At 34.2% G+C, this 15,344-nt stretch overlaps 2 protein-coding genes across 2 annotated transcripts; one reads left to right on the top strand and one right to left on the bottom strand.

Annotated features, from left to right (window-relative positions):
• Positions 1-705: 705 nt before the first annotated feature.
• LOC126676719 (probable receptor-like protein kinase At1g11050) lies at positions 706-3,200 on the bottom strand. Its single transcript, XM_050370987.2, has 2 exons — positions 2,113-3,200; positions 706-1,706 (listed from the first exon to the last, which is right to left on the bottom strand). Exons 1-2 carry the CDS (start codon positions 3,071-3,073, stop codon positions 811-813), a joined length of 1,857 nt encoding a protein of 618 aa, XP_050226944.1. The 5' UTR covers positions 3,074-3,200; the 3' UTR covers positions 706-810.
• A 5,588-nt stretch (positions 3,201-8,788) lies between these two features.
• Positions 8,789-14,787, top strand: LOC126660331 (auxilin-related protein 1). The gene is made up of 9 exons (XM_050353779.2): positions 8,789-9,718; positions 10,644-10,864; positions 10,959-11,215; positions 11,300-11,438; positions 11,550-11,647; positions 12,039-12,104; positions 12,793-12,882; positions 13,019-13,195; positions 14,330-14,787. The coding sequence occupies exons 1-9, from the start codon at positions 9,132-9,134 to the stop codon at positions 14,369-14,371; spliced, it is 1,677 nt and encodes a 558-aa protein (XP_050209736.1). The 5' UTR covers positions 8,789-9,131; the 3' UTR covers positions 14,372-14,787.
• Positions 14,788-15,344: the final 557 nt, after the last annotated feature.

The raw sequence follows: 15,344 nt of genomic DNA, 5'->3' as shown, positions 1-15,344 counted from the left end.
GTCTACCTGGCACTTTGTGGTCAATAGAAACATCCTATGTAGTGACGTGGAGGCATTGTCCTATTCATATCGCAAGCTCGTATACAACATGGAAGGCTTAGATTGACAGGTAAGCAATTAAAGGAAAGAGGCATTACTCCCTCCGCTCTTTTTAATCGTTCAACTAAAAAATGTCTAACATTAACTTCCGCTAACCCCCACTAACAATTATAGTACACTATCTAAAAAAAACTAAAAAAATTTATTTATCTATAAATTGACGTCATTTTAAAACATTTATATGACTTTTATAATTATATTGTAAATTTATCATTCATATTAAAAAAATAATTCAATTTATAAAGTTAAACTCTTTTCTAATTAACTTAATAAATAGAAGTACATTAATATTAATACTTGTAATCAAAGACAAAAAAAATACTTTTTTGATATTAGCAACCTATCCTTAATTTAAAAATAAAATTAAAGAGAGCATATTATTTTAAAGTAATTAAATATTAAAAAGAATAATATTTTGATTAAATAATTAAATATAAGAATGTTAATATTTTTTATATTCGTTTAATTATAAAAATAGAATTTATTTTTCAATTAAAGGGAAGAGGTATAAAAAAATGAACCAAAGCTTTTGAGCATACTTATCTCCAACCCTATACTATAATTGATAATATATCATAAAACTAAAAAAAATTAATTAACACAAAATGAGAGAAAAAAAAAAACATCGTGGTAGGCATCTTTAAATATTTTGAAATTGACATGTAAACTTGAAGGTGGCTATAAAAACAAAGAAAACTAATACTATATGATCTATACTGTGCTTGTACTGGAAATGCTGGCTCTCGAACTTTGACCAGTTGAGCTATCATACAAAGAAGATCTAAATATTGATTCATGGCTAAGCGGCATTGGTCTGTCAGGTAATTTAGGTATATCAATATCACCTTCAAGCATTCTAAGAGCATCAGCAATGGTTGGTCTAAATGCCACCATTACATGAGCACAAAGTATCCCCACAAGAACAAATCTCTCCATTATTCCTTTTGGTCCTTCCTCTTTTATAAATTCATCAAATATTTCTTCAATCTTTCCTGATTTCGCTAGCGTCCATGCCCAATCCGTTATCAAAAGAAACGACGTGGTCGAATTCGAAGTGTCGAGAACTTTTCTTCCGCTCATTATCTCAAGAATCACAATTCCGAAGCTATAAACATCGCTTTTCTCTGTTAATTGTCCATATAAAGCGTATTCTGGTGCTAAATAACCATGTGTTCCTCCTACTCTTGTTGTTAAATGCGATTGACCTTCTAAACTTTGCTTTGCTAATCCAAAATCTGCAACTTTTGCTCTCATTTCTTTGTCTAATAAAATATTTGTCGACTTAATATCTCGATGATAAATTGCAGGTTTTACGCCGTAATGCAAGTAAGCTAGTCCTTTAGCTATATCGAGAACAATGTTCTTTCTTGCTGGCCAAGTAAGCTCTCTCCGGCTATTTTGACTCGATAAATGGTCATTAATACTACCGTTAGACATGAAGTCGTACACAAGATATCTTTGTTTACCTTTTAAATGATCGCTTGTAACGCAACAGCCTCGAAGCGAAAGAAGATTTTTGTGCCTTACTTTGCTTATGATTTCTACTTCATTAGTGAATTCTTCATCTCCTTGTGAGTAATCCAAATCTTGCATTTGTTTCACCGCAACTACACTTCCGGGGTTATTGACATAAATGGTACCAAACCTTTGGACCTTGTATCAAAATGGTACCAAACCTTTAATTTGTATCTTTTTGATACCAAACTTTTTATCATTTGTTTCAAATTGGTTTTTTCTACAAATTCCGGCCATTTTTAATGATTGGAGAGGCGAAAGAGAAGAGCCGAACCACTAAACTATGGTATGTGTCATGTGATATGGCATCTGATGTGGTTAAAATAAATAAATAAAATATTTTTCCGGTCACGACGTCATTAAAAATGGCGTGAATTTGTAAAAAAAAACCAATCTGAAACAAATGATAGAAAGTTGGGTACCAAAAAGATACAAAATAAAGGTTTGGTACCATTTTGATACAAGGTCCAAAGGTTTGGTACCATTTATGTCAATTACCCACACTTCCGTCTGACGATAAAATCCCTTTGTATACGAGTCCATACGTACCTTGTCCGATGAAATTCTTCTGCGAAAATCCGTTGGTGGCTCTTTGAAGCTCTGAGAAATGAAACCATTTTGCGCCGGAGTTGGGCAACACACTTGCCCGGAAACTGCTTACGTATTCTTCGTGGGAAGCGTTATGTTTTCTCCGATTCATCTCGCGGCGTCTGTACCATATAATTAGTCCGAAAGCAAGAAAAGCACCGATAACACCACCGGATAATCCGAAAAGTAACTTCAACCGTTTATCTTTGTTCGAGTCATTCGATGATTTTTTGATTAACGTTGAACCTGACGTCAACGGCAAACCGAGGATGCAGCCGGCAGTAGTGGGATCCATCGGACCGAGCTCATTAACAATAGCGGCAGCGTATAAACAAGTAAAGTAAAAACATTTTGATGTTCTATTCGGGTCGATCATTGTCAACTGAGAAGTCACCTTTTGTCCAGCTTCAAGACAAGAACTGCACTGTGTTAATCCTGAAACGTCATCTTTACAAGATGTTTGTAGAGTTGTCATGGGACCAATTTTTTCAGTCCAATCTTGCGTCGTGAATATTCCGACGCAACTAGAAGCATTAGCCACGAACTGGGCCGGGTTGTTAAAGCAAGTAGGAACTAGCGACGAATCTATTGACATGGCAGAAAGATTGGATTGAAAAACTGATAAGCAGGAAGATTGAATAGTTGCGTTGGCAAGTTGAAACATGGTTGTCTCTCTTAGATGTTGAGCTAATCCCATGCCGAATAAGCTTAGAAGAGTCACGCAACAGTGTCCTTGGTCTGGTTTCCGGCAACCGGAGGCGTCCCATGGTGTCGTTTTAACATAGGTGAAATCTATAGGACATGAAGGGGAGGCTGAGATTGAAGAAATGGTGAAGAAGAAAAAGAAAAAAGAAGAGATTTTCTTGCCCATTTTGTGTATTTGATTTGGTTTGTTGTGAAGAAGATGAGCTAGTAATGTTCTTAGAAAATGGTGATTAGGTTAAACTGATCAAGATTGGTTGGCTATTTGTGGTCAAACTGCACGTTTTTGGTCATACAAAGATTAAATATTATGAAATTGTTGGCTCCAAAAAAATAACATAAACTAAAGAAGAAAACAAATGTGATCCAAAGGTGGAAACTTCTTATGAAATTTCTGTTCTTGCTTAGGTGGATTCTATGTTGCAACTTGCAGGGTTTTTTTTTAAAGTGACATTGTTTTCTATAAATTAATAATATAAATTAATTAATATAATTAAAAAAATTCATTCTATATTATTTATTTTATAATAAATAATGTAGATTAATTGAAAGAATCTCAATTATAAATATAAAAAACGAAAATGTAAACAAAATGTATTAGTAGTATAAATATAGAGATATTCATCAATATTAAAATTATAAAATAAATTATATAAAAGAATTTATTTATAATATAATTTGTATAAATAAATTACTATATTAAAATTAATGAAATGAATTCTTTAAATATAATTCTAATTATATTTATTTTGTGCTTGAAATTTTATATGTATATAGTGAGTGATGTAAATAATAAAATATAACTAATGAATTATAATTCAGATGGTATATGTGCTATAGAACTTTACTAAAATTGTGGGAGTTTAATTGATTGAAATGTAACGTCCTCCTTCCTTGAGGCTACCTGTCCGAGGACAAGATCTTTTACGTGGCGGAGCATTATGTGGGGGAAAGAGGTTATTATGGCTGGGTGGTGCTGGAAAGTGGGCGATGGGCTTAAGATATCCATATATAAGGATCCGTGGCTTCTTAGGGACAAGTCGTTCAAAGTAGTGAGCTATCCAAAATTAGACCCTGAAGCTAGAGTTTGCGAGCTATTACTAAATGATGGTCAATGGGACAAAGCTAAAATTAGCAGCAACTTTTTGGAGATGGATATCACATGCATTATGGACATCCCTCTCCCAAAAATTGCTCAGGAGGATGGGATCAGATGGCACTACGATAAGAAACGTTTATTCTCTGTTAGAAGTGCTTATAGACTGGCGGTGGACATGAAAGATCCGACTTCGGGGTCAGGTAATATGGAGAACATGAGATGGTGGAAAAATTTGTGGAGAATGAAACTACCGTCGAAAATCAAGATTTTTTTATGGCGCTACTTCCATAATTGGCTTCCGGTGAAAGTTAATCTAGTGAAAAGAGGCATGAAGATTGATAGCTTGTGTCCATTGTGTGGAAAAGAGCAGGAAACAATTATTCACACCGTCTGGTACTGCAAGGCAGCAAAGGCAGTTTGGAGGTGATGGGAGCAGGGTAGTGTTATTAAACCGATTATTGTTGGGGGGTTCAAGATTTTTTGTCTGGTACTCAACAGAAATTGAACAAATCATATTTTTAGGTGTTTTGTACCCTCGTGTGGTCGCTGTGGAATAACAGAAATGCTATCCTGTTTGATACCCCAACAAAACCTGGAGATCAGGTGGTGGATTGGGTTGTCCATTTCATAGGAGAGTATATGGATGCCAATCAGAGAAGGAGTCTTGATAAGACTCAAAATGGCAGGAGCATGGTTAGACCGGAAGATCAGAGGTGGATTCCACCAAGCCAGCACAAATTTTGTGTTAATGTTGATGTCGGCTTCTCTGAGAAGAATAGATGCTTCAGTACAGGGGTGGTTATTAGGAATTGGAGAGGAGAGGTTAAGGCAGCAGGTTGTGAGAAATATGACTGGTTGACTGAAGTGAGTGTTGGTGAAGCAATCGCTGTCCGTGATGGAATTATGTTGGCAAACGAAGAACTTTTAACTCCCTTTGTAGTGGTTTCAGACTCGAAGGTAGCAGTGGAAGGCTTCAAGAACAAGACTGTGCCTCTTAATGACATTGGGACTATTGTTAGAGATTGTTACAATTTAGACATTGACTCTCATTGTACTGGTGTTGCATATGCTAGCAGGAGAACTAATAGAGCTGCTCACACCCTAGCTAAATATGTCTTAGATATGGGGGAAGGGAGCTGTAAATGGAAAAATAGTGTGCCTCACATTATTACTCAAATTGTAATGGCTGAAGCCTCCGCTTGTTTGCTTGGTTAATGAAGTCTGTCTTTTTCAAAAAAAAAATTGATTGAAATGTACTGGGAGTTTAATTGATTGAAATGTACTGCTCATAACGGTGATATTATTTCGAACTCTACACTAACCTACCAACGCTTCTCTTCACTTGTCACAAGGCAGTCGAAGTCCCCGGCATCCCACAGATTACTTCAATCTTCATAGTAAGAAAAAAATATGCATCACTTGACATTGATTTCAAAAAAAAAAAGTTAATTTGAATGGCTATCCGATCTATTTAGATGTTAAAAAGAATATCAATTTATTTCACTGTTGTTAAAATGTTACTCTTCAATGATAAAAAAAAATTATGAATAATTAGTTATATATATGAAAGCAGAAAAATAAATCAAAAATTATTGTTTACTCCACTGATTATGGAAGTATATATATGTTAACATAAATTTTTAGGATTGGGATTATCTCATGTTCAAATGAACATTATTTTTATTAAATCAACACCATTTATTATAAAATGAAGGCTTATTCACCAAAAAATATCAAACCTTTGCGGTTTGTGTCAATTTTAGCCAAACCTTTTAAAACCACCATATTTAGTCAAACCTTATATGTTGTGTTTTTTTTTCAGCCATTTTTGAATCGAACCGTATTTTGTGCCTACATGTCATCCATATCACTGCCAACTCAGTAAAACTAGCTGATGTGGCATATTTCAAATCATTCACCCAAACCTAACCAAATCAAAGAGAAAATCAAATCCAACTAAATCAAATCAATTCAATTTAAAAAAAAATATTTAATTAAAAAAATATTAATTATCTCAACATTTTATTTCATTCCGATTAAAAATCACGCCGACTAATAAATTTTCTAAATTTAATTTTAATTAATTTCTATATAAATTTTAATTAGTTAAATAAAAAATATAAATTAAATCATCTAAAATTAACATAAAAAAATTTTAATTACCCCTAACTTTCTCCCAAAACGACGATTTTCCGCCCGCAAAAAAAAAAACCGATCTCGACCGCCAGAATTTTTTCCGGCGGTCGTCTTTCTCAACCTGTTCTTCCCTGGAAGAACAGGCCCTGTTCTTCCCTGGAAGAACAGGCCCTGTTCTTCCCTGGAAGAACAGATCGCGTCTGTTCTTCCCATGGAAGAACAGATCGAAGTCTGTTCTTCCATGGGAAGAACAGATCGAAGTCTGTTCTTCCCAAGGAAGAACAGTGCATGTTCTTCCATGGAAGAACAGGTCAGAGAAGAAGACCGCCGGAAAAAAATTTCCGGCGGTCGGTTTGAGTTGGCGGCGGCAATTTCCGGCGGTCGGTTTAAATTAATAATATACCTATCATTTTAAATTAAATAATTTTTGAATTGATTTGATTTATTGAATTTGTTTTTGTTTGATTTAGTTTTTGGTTTGATTAAATTTGGGTCAATGATTTATAATGTGCCATGTCAGTAAGTTTTGTTGAATTGGCAGTGACATGGATGACATGTAGGCATAAAATCCGGTTCGATTCAAAAATGGCTAAAAAAGAAATACAATATATAAGATTTGGCTAAATATGGTGGTTTTTAAAGGTTTGGCTAAAATTGACCCAAGCCGTAAAGGTTTGGCATTTTTTGGTGAATAAGCCTAAAATGAATGGTGTATATCAAAAATGTCCAAATTTATTTAAATTAATATACACCATTTATTTTGTAATAAATAGTGTAGATTAGTGAACATGAGGGAATCCAAATTTTTATTCTAGTTTATATTTTCAAATTTTCTATAATTTTCAAAATTATCCCCAATAAATTATACTCTATCTTCTGCTAATTATTTTATATTATCTGTTATTCTGAATTATTCTAGATTATTCTACTACACTCTCCTTAAACTGAAACATAGATATTAATCTTACCCAACTTAATATAAAAATAGTCTGAATCAATATTTAAAAAACCGAACCGGTGGCCGAACCGGTGAAGCCACCGGTTTCCGGTTCAACCGGTTTAATAAATTTAAAAAAAAACTAAAAAAAATATAGTTCACTGGTTTTTTACCGGTTCAATCCGGTTCAACACTCGATTTTTAATCGGTTTAACCCGATCCAACCAAAAAATCCGGTTTTTTTTTGTAGTTTCGGACCGGATCACTGACCGGTTCGCATCGTTCCGACCGGGCGGTCCTGTCTGGTTTTTAAAACATTGTTCTGAATAATAAAGACATATGTAGAGAAGCAAGAAACACCACATGACAAGATTGTTAGCAAGAAAAGAGTTCAAAAACAACTCATTGAAGGCAGGACGACACTGAAAGAAAAGCAAAGAAAAATGAGTCGGCGCATGCGCCGTCACATGTCAGCATATGGTGGGCATGGTGCTTACTATTATCGGCGTGTGGGTTTCACGGGCTAGTTGGGCGATCGCCGAAAAACTAGGATTGGCTAATCATTAGGTCGCGCTCCTCCATGTGCTGGAGGTGAGAATTAATTTCCACCGAAAAATTGTAACCGGAGAAACCTTCAAATACACGCATTAGCTAGGGCCGAATGAAACTTGAACATACAAATCTGCCTACTAAGGCATAGTAGAATTTGGACCGACGAATCTGCTCATCAGGACAAAGTATAACTTGAACTGACAAATCAGTTTAACTTGCACCGGTAGATATGCTCGTAAGGGCAGAGTATAACTTTGTACCGACAAATCTGCTTCTTAGGGCAGAGTAGAACCTGAACCGACAAATTTGCTCACTAAGAACTCTGACAGATTGCTTATTGGAAAATCTGAAATTTTCAATAAAAAAAAATCAAATAACACCCAAAAGTTCAAGATGATGGTGATACTTTAACAACAGTTATCTCAACACTCTGTATGCTTTTTGCTCACTTGAGTTTGAAACGTGAACAAACAAGCATACAGACTCGTGTCATTTTGTGCTCAAATTAATTAACAAAATGAGAGTTGCCAAGGCTCACAATCGAGACTTTTCGGTCATAGAGGCTCTCAGGGGCAAAACCAATGCTCCAACTTAGAAGGGGCGACTTTTTGCGTTCGACTATTAAGAATAATCAAACGATAGAAAACATGATATAAGTGTGGTAATTAGCCCTTGTAGGGGCGATTTTAGAAAAAAACCGCTACACTCTGGTACACACTATCAACATGTTATTAAATTGTTAATATCTAATGATTATTGACGGAATATGGTAAAATTCCACATCGCTGAAAAACGAAGAGATTCACACGTTGCCCTATAAATATAGGGCTCAGAGCCACTTTTAAGGATACATATCATTTACACAATATCAATCTATTCTTAATATACCAATCATACCCTTAACTAACTTAGGCATCAGAATGGATTCGAAGCCCCGACAGAAGATCCATCTTCATTTGCGAAAAACCAGACAAACGGATACGGAACTGACCGCACATTCGTTTTTGGATCCATCAATTAATATGCACCAGTTTTTTTTCATCATAATGTTTTGTACAATTTATTTCTCATAAATCAAGCTATATATTAATAACCATTTATTTACATATTGCTGTAAATAACATTTTCCTTCTCCTGTGACACAAGGGAAAATGAACTATAATATTTACCATCAGAATTCAGAATTGTCGGTTTGGGTTAAGAGTAGATTATAATGTACAATTCTGACCGACCATCGCCTTCACCAACACAATTTACAAAAAGGACGAAGAAAACAGAGTTTCTCCTGAATTTTCAGAAAATCTCTATTTCTCCATCTTATTTTCTTTGTTTATCATCCAATTTCTACAGCAGCTGCACCAAATTCTTGTGTTTCTCATTTTCATTTGAAACAAACAAGATCTTCTTTTCCCCTAGCTAATTTTGAATCCCTAAAATTGAATCTCTATTTTTGATAGATCAGAAACATACCCATCTATCAAAATTCAGTTGGATCGTTTAAAAATGGATACATTTGATGAGTTAACCAAGGGTTATGGAATAAAACCGCAAGGCAAGTCAGCTCCAATGGCTCTCTCTAAACAACCCATCACTCCAAATTTCACTTCTTCTTCCTATGACTCTTCAGACTCCAGAAATTCTTCGTACAATTCAATCTCTGGTAATGGGTCTTTTTCCTTCAATAATTACAACGAACCCCTTTTCTCCACTACTAAAAAACCCCAGGATTTTAACGGTCTAAATGATTACAATGATGACGGTTTCATGTCTTTTGGTGGATTTCAAAAGAGTTCAAATAGTAATAGAGATGGGTCTTTCGATCCTCTTTTTTCAAATTCTGGTTCCTTTAGTGGTGATGATTTATTGAGTGGCTTTGATGGCTTTAATTCTAATAATAATAATGCCAGTAATAGTACAGATTATATTTCTGGGTCATTTATATCTCAGCCTAAGGATCAGAGTGCCCCAGTTAATGACTTGTTTGGGGACTCTACTGCTACATTTCAGCCTCCTAGTAAGAATAGATCTGTTAGTTTCGATGATCTCATACCTGGCTTTGGTGATCATTCAAGCCACTCATCAAATCAAAGGTATATGACAATTTATTTTAGTGAAAGATTGTTTGTCAATGCTTGAGTAATCTAAATATTTGTTTTTGCTTCATTGATGAATTAGATGTTGGATTAGGTAGGAATTTTATTAGTTGATGAAGGAGATTGAAATTTAAGTGCATGTTAATAAAGCAATGGATAGGATATGTATTTGAAACAAAAAAAATACCATTTAATGGAATTCTTGCTTATGGAGTCTGATTTTTATCGAGCGTTCTATGGTTATCTTTTGTTTGATAGCTTTCTATTAAAATCCTTATGTTAAAGTAGTACCCCCATATAGTTGAACTTAAGAAGTGAATGCCTCCTTTTTTATTTATTTTTTGGTTACTAATGAATTTGTTACTCTAGAAATGTCATTTTGAATTGCTGTACAAAATTATCTAGCTATGGTATCACACTCGCATAGGTTCTACACTATATGCAATCCGCAGCGGACCAGAGGGAGTTGAAACAGAAAATATTTAATTGAGAATAGATGACAAAAATCAATAATTTTACATGGCCATTGTTTCTGATTATCGTTCCTTTCTTGTACAGCCATTATGATGTGATATCATGGTATCACATGTGTTTTACTCTCTTCCTTTACCATGATGTTGTAGTATGAAACTTAGTCTTTTTCCTTTCTAAAACTATAAATGATCACATGCATTTGCTAAATGCAATCACTCTTTAGATTTTTTCATGAATTGAGTTTAATAGCTTAAAGTAATATGTATATGCGTTATTTGGTTTGGCGTTTTCTTTGTCCCTTTTTTTTTTGTTAAAGCTCACTTCTGTCTTTTGGAACAAAACATTATGTCTGATTTATGGACTTGAATATATTTTAGGATGATCTGATGTTTTATGATTTATGAATTAACATGGAAATCAATGTCTTGTATTTTCACATTCGTGGCAGAGAAAATACAGGAAAGAATAACTCAACATACACCTCAACAGATGCTCCTTTCATAGTGTTAGAATCAAATTCAACCACAGCAAAATCCAATTTCACAGAACCAGTGGGAAAATCCAGTAAATGTAATCATTCTGGAAGCAGAAAACCTGCTATATCGCCAAATGTTTTGTCCCCACTAAAGCCCCCTCCAAAACCAGGACAAATTTTGAAGAGTGATAAAGGTTTTTAATGCATCCTATCTTGGTTATGTTTATAGGAATTCTTTTTTTGAGCATTCACTGTAACCTGAATATTGTGAAATGCTTCATGGTGCAGTTAAAAGCTCAAATACATCTTCCATAGATGAACTTGAAGAGTTTGGCAGGATTAAGGTGCGAAATAATTCTGATGGACACTTGGATGTTCGCCATGCTAAGGAAGCAAGGGAGAGACAAGCCACAAAAGCAAACAGAAATAAAGAAGCTGGAGATGCTACTCAAAATAATCAGCAGTTGAGTGCAGATGACATAGATTTCATATCAAACATGGGCTATAGATCCAGCAGTGCGCCAAGGTCAAGGGCTGCGACTTTGGTGAGATTAGCGATAATTGATATGAAATGAATGGTTTATGTAACTACCGAGCATGTTTAATTGGATTCTCGCTTCACTTGATAGGATCCTATATTTGATGCGACAATAAACAGCAGAGGAGAGCCTCCTGTGGCCCATAAGAAGTCTATCAGTGCTTCATCTAGCATGAGAAAGGCTTCGCCTACGACAAGTATAGTTGATGACCTACCTTCAATGCTTGGAGGTAGTTATTACTGTAAAATGGACTTCAGTTTGCAGCAGTGTGGATGGCTTTTTGACTTTTGATGCAATCTCTTTGAACTCTAATATTTTGATTTAACTTTTGTTCCCATAGATATCTCATTGTTTGGAGGATTTGAGGAAGTTAAAGGTGAAACTGAAGAAAGACGAAGAGCCAGATTTGACCGTCATCAGAGAACTCAGGACCGATTGGTTTGTGTTTTTCACTCTTCTCTTTCTGTTTTGCTAGATATTCTAACCAACACATTTATCTTATGATTTGGTTCTTGCATTATCTGAATTGAAGCTTTATCATGCGAAGGAGATTCGAAATTTTCACTAGTGATACACAGTAACACAAAAATGAGGAATTTTACTTTTCCATGAGGGATTATTGAATTTTTTTAGCTCTTATATTCAATAAATATTTTGACTGAGAATAATTGATTGCATGTGCTCTATGCCCTTATCTAAGAAAGAATTTATTAACTAGCACTTCTGTGTACTTCATGACTTCCCTTTGTCAATTGATTTGTGGTTTGATAACTTCATTTATATATCTTCTGGAATAAGTTTTAATTTTTCTATTGTTGCATTTATATAGGAAAAGGCAGTTGCTGATATGAAGCAGCGCGACCTCCAAACTCAGTATGAGCAAGAAGAGAGGCGTGTAAGTGTAGAACTAATATGATGATCTGATTGTCTGAAATAGTACTCTGTGTTATACACACATCTAAACACGTTTTTGATGCATTTAGTTGGGTTTTTATGACCTGACTGTCTGAAATAGCAAACTGTGTTTATAAACATATGTTTTGATGCATTTAGTTAGACTTTTATAACCTGATCGTCTGGATAGTGGTTAACTATACATGTGCATGTGTAGAACTTCTATTTTTAAACATGTCTCTGGGCATATGCATTTGGTTGGGAAATTCTATAATTACTTTATTTTTTATACTTTATCTGTTTTAAGCCAAGCCATTTTTTAATTCCAACCCTTTGCGTGTTTTATCAATTGCACCCAAACCTTTTTAATTTTTACAATTATGTCTCAATTTAAAAGGTTTGTTGCAATTGTGTTCAAACTTTTGCGTTTCACTTCTTAAATTTTTACCTTTGCGTCTTTTATCAATTGCGACCAAAAATTAACCGAGTGGTTGATTACATATATACCTGCCATGATTTATGAGTGTAAGCATACATGTTTGTTTGTCTTTACTTTTCTTTTGAGGCAGAGGTATGCAACATGTTGATTTTTGTTAACTTTTGCGCCTCCTTACGGGCATTTCTTCTTTCATCCATAGTCTCCTTTAGTTTCAATTATATGGCTCTGATATTTCAAGGTTAACCTGCAGAGGCTTGCTGATAAAATGGACTTCGCCGTAAAAAGCTGGGCTGGAGGGAAGGAAGGCAACATGCGTGCTCTGTTATTATCATTACAAGATGTGGGTATTTTTATTTATTTATTTTTGAAAGTTATAATCTAAAATGAAGCATCAGTCTTTAGTTTTTAAAGTTATCTGCCTATAATAAATGCTCTGTTTACTGAAAGATTGTTTGATATTGAAATTATCTGAACAGGTTCTTTGGCCTGAATGTGGTTGGGTTCCAGTTCCACTGGCAGATTTGCTTACTTCTGAATCAGTAAAAAAAGTTTATCGTAAGGCAACACTATCTGTGCATCCCGATAAGGTTCAACAGAAAGGTGCTACTCTTGAACAAAAATATATTGCTGAGAAGGTTTTTGATATACTCAAGGTAAACATTCAACTCTCGATTCTTTTCCAAATAAAAAGATGAAATGAATATATATCCTTGATGCCAGAATTATTTTGATAATGTGAATAGCTGACTGTTTTCGTCCACCAAGATATGCATTCTGCTTTGAGATTCTTCACATTTCACCCCACCTCACTTCAATTTGCTCGATTAAGCCATAGTTGCCGAAAATGGCACTTGAATCATGAACAAATTAACAAAAAATCTCAAAGATAGCAGTAAAAACTAGACCAGTTACTGATGGAAATAGGCCCCGACTTGTATAGACTTTTCTGGATGCTAAGTATCCCTTTCTAACCTCATCTTTTGCTACATATAAGTTTGTTACTGGCTAGTTGGTCAAATAAAAATGTAGAGTTGAATTGGAGGTTCAAAGTTTGTACAAGTCCTGCTGATAATATATTATGCTCCACTAATTTCCCAAAATTAATCTCAAAATCCTACTATTAAATATGTGGCTCAAGAGATTTAATGTTTGTGCAACGAAATCACTTGCCTATTTTTTCTTAATTTTGAAATTGCGCCTGTCACCAATTGCTTTGTTTGGCTAATTTATGGATGGTTCATAATTCTGAAGTTTGTGTCTAGTCAGGTCTTATTAAGTGGATAGTGATGAATAATCTGGGTAGTCATAAGTGTATAGGCATTATTAGACTTGTCTAACTTGGTAGATAGAACTAGGGCTGTGCAGTGTTTGGTTAAACGACAAATCAAACCGAATAAATCAAAATAAAATTTCCAAATATAATATTGTTTGATTTTGTTTTTGAGTGTGGAGAACTTTTGTTTACTGAACCTACCGAAATATATTTATTGGTAACATACATCATAGTCCCTTAACGTGTTGTAGTAAAAGTATCTATTTTCTTCTAGAGGTCATGGTTGCTAATTCTAGCACCTCATTTGTGCTTCTTTTTTGTTATTCGATAACCGATCAATTATAACCGAACCGAAATATCCGATGATTCAGTTGATTGCAAACAAAATTTATAACCAAATGATTATGGGATGAGAGGTGGTCCGATGACCTGACCGCTGCTCACCTCTACCAAATACTAATCATTTTCATTTGCTATTAACCTCATATTCAGCAAATATTTTGCATATGAACAGGAGTCTTGGAAAAAGTTCGAAGCAAATGAGCTTTCCAAATAAGTTGAATGATTCATAGAGTTATATATTCATGCCGCACCATCAGGCATCCTCGGAACATCCATTTTTAGGGTAAATCGCCAATGCTCATGGAGTTCCGTTGTTGCAGGCGCAATAGGTTTCTGTTGTGATACAGAATCTTTTCATCGTAGCAGAGACGATATTTCATGTTTATGATGATGTGTATTACTTTTTGTTACATACATGCTAGAACTTCCATAGAATCATCATCCAGGAGATGTTCATACTGTCAATACAACTACGATTTTGCCTTTTTCTTTTTTAGTTCTAAAATGAGATTTTCTGTCTATTGTACCATAATGTTTTTTCTGGTGTCAACATCAGATTACATCATTAAACGCTTATTTAATTTCTATTTGTAGAATTTTTCATATATTTAATATTTCTTCAGTCCCAAATTGATAAGCATTATTCTATATTTTTTGTTTCAAATTATAGGCAGTAATTCATTGTTTAGATAACACATACCTTCATTAATATATTACATTAAAAAATGAGTCAAATTCACTAAGAAACAAAGTCAGCACTGCATTGAATAAGGACAAGTGTGATATGTTTTATAAAATTACTCATTTTACATAATTTACTAAATTTCTCAAGGCTTAATTGCGTAAAAAATCACAAATTTTAGCGTGTTTTGCAAATTTAACATAAATTTTCAATTTTGGCAAATTAATACACAAACTTTTGATTCTTTGCAATTTCAGCACTGATCAATTTTTTGTGAAAAAAATACTGATGTGGACGCCGGAACAGTGGTTATTCCGGTATACACATCAGCATTTCTCTCTATTTTTTTGAAGGAAAATTGATTGGTGCTAAAATTGCAAAAATTTAAAAGTTTGTGTATTAATTTGCCAAAATTGAAAGTTGATGTTAAATTTGGAAAACACGCTAAAGTTTGCGATTTTTTACGTCATTAAGCCATTTTTTAATAATTATATTTGTCCTAACT

This window comes from Mercurialis annua, linkage group LG1-X, assembly GCF_937616625.2.
Source record: "Mercurialis annua linkage group LG1-X, ddMerAnnu1.2, whole genome shotgun sequence".
Taxonomy (NCBI): Eukaryota; Viridiplantae; Streptophyta; class Magnoliopsida; order Malpighiales; family Euphorbiaceae; genus Mercurialis; species Mercurialis annua.
The sequence above is the reverse complement of the archived record's forward strand: the minus strand, read 5'-3'. Positions and strand labels throughout refer to the sequence as shown.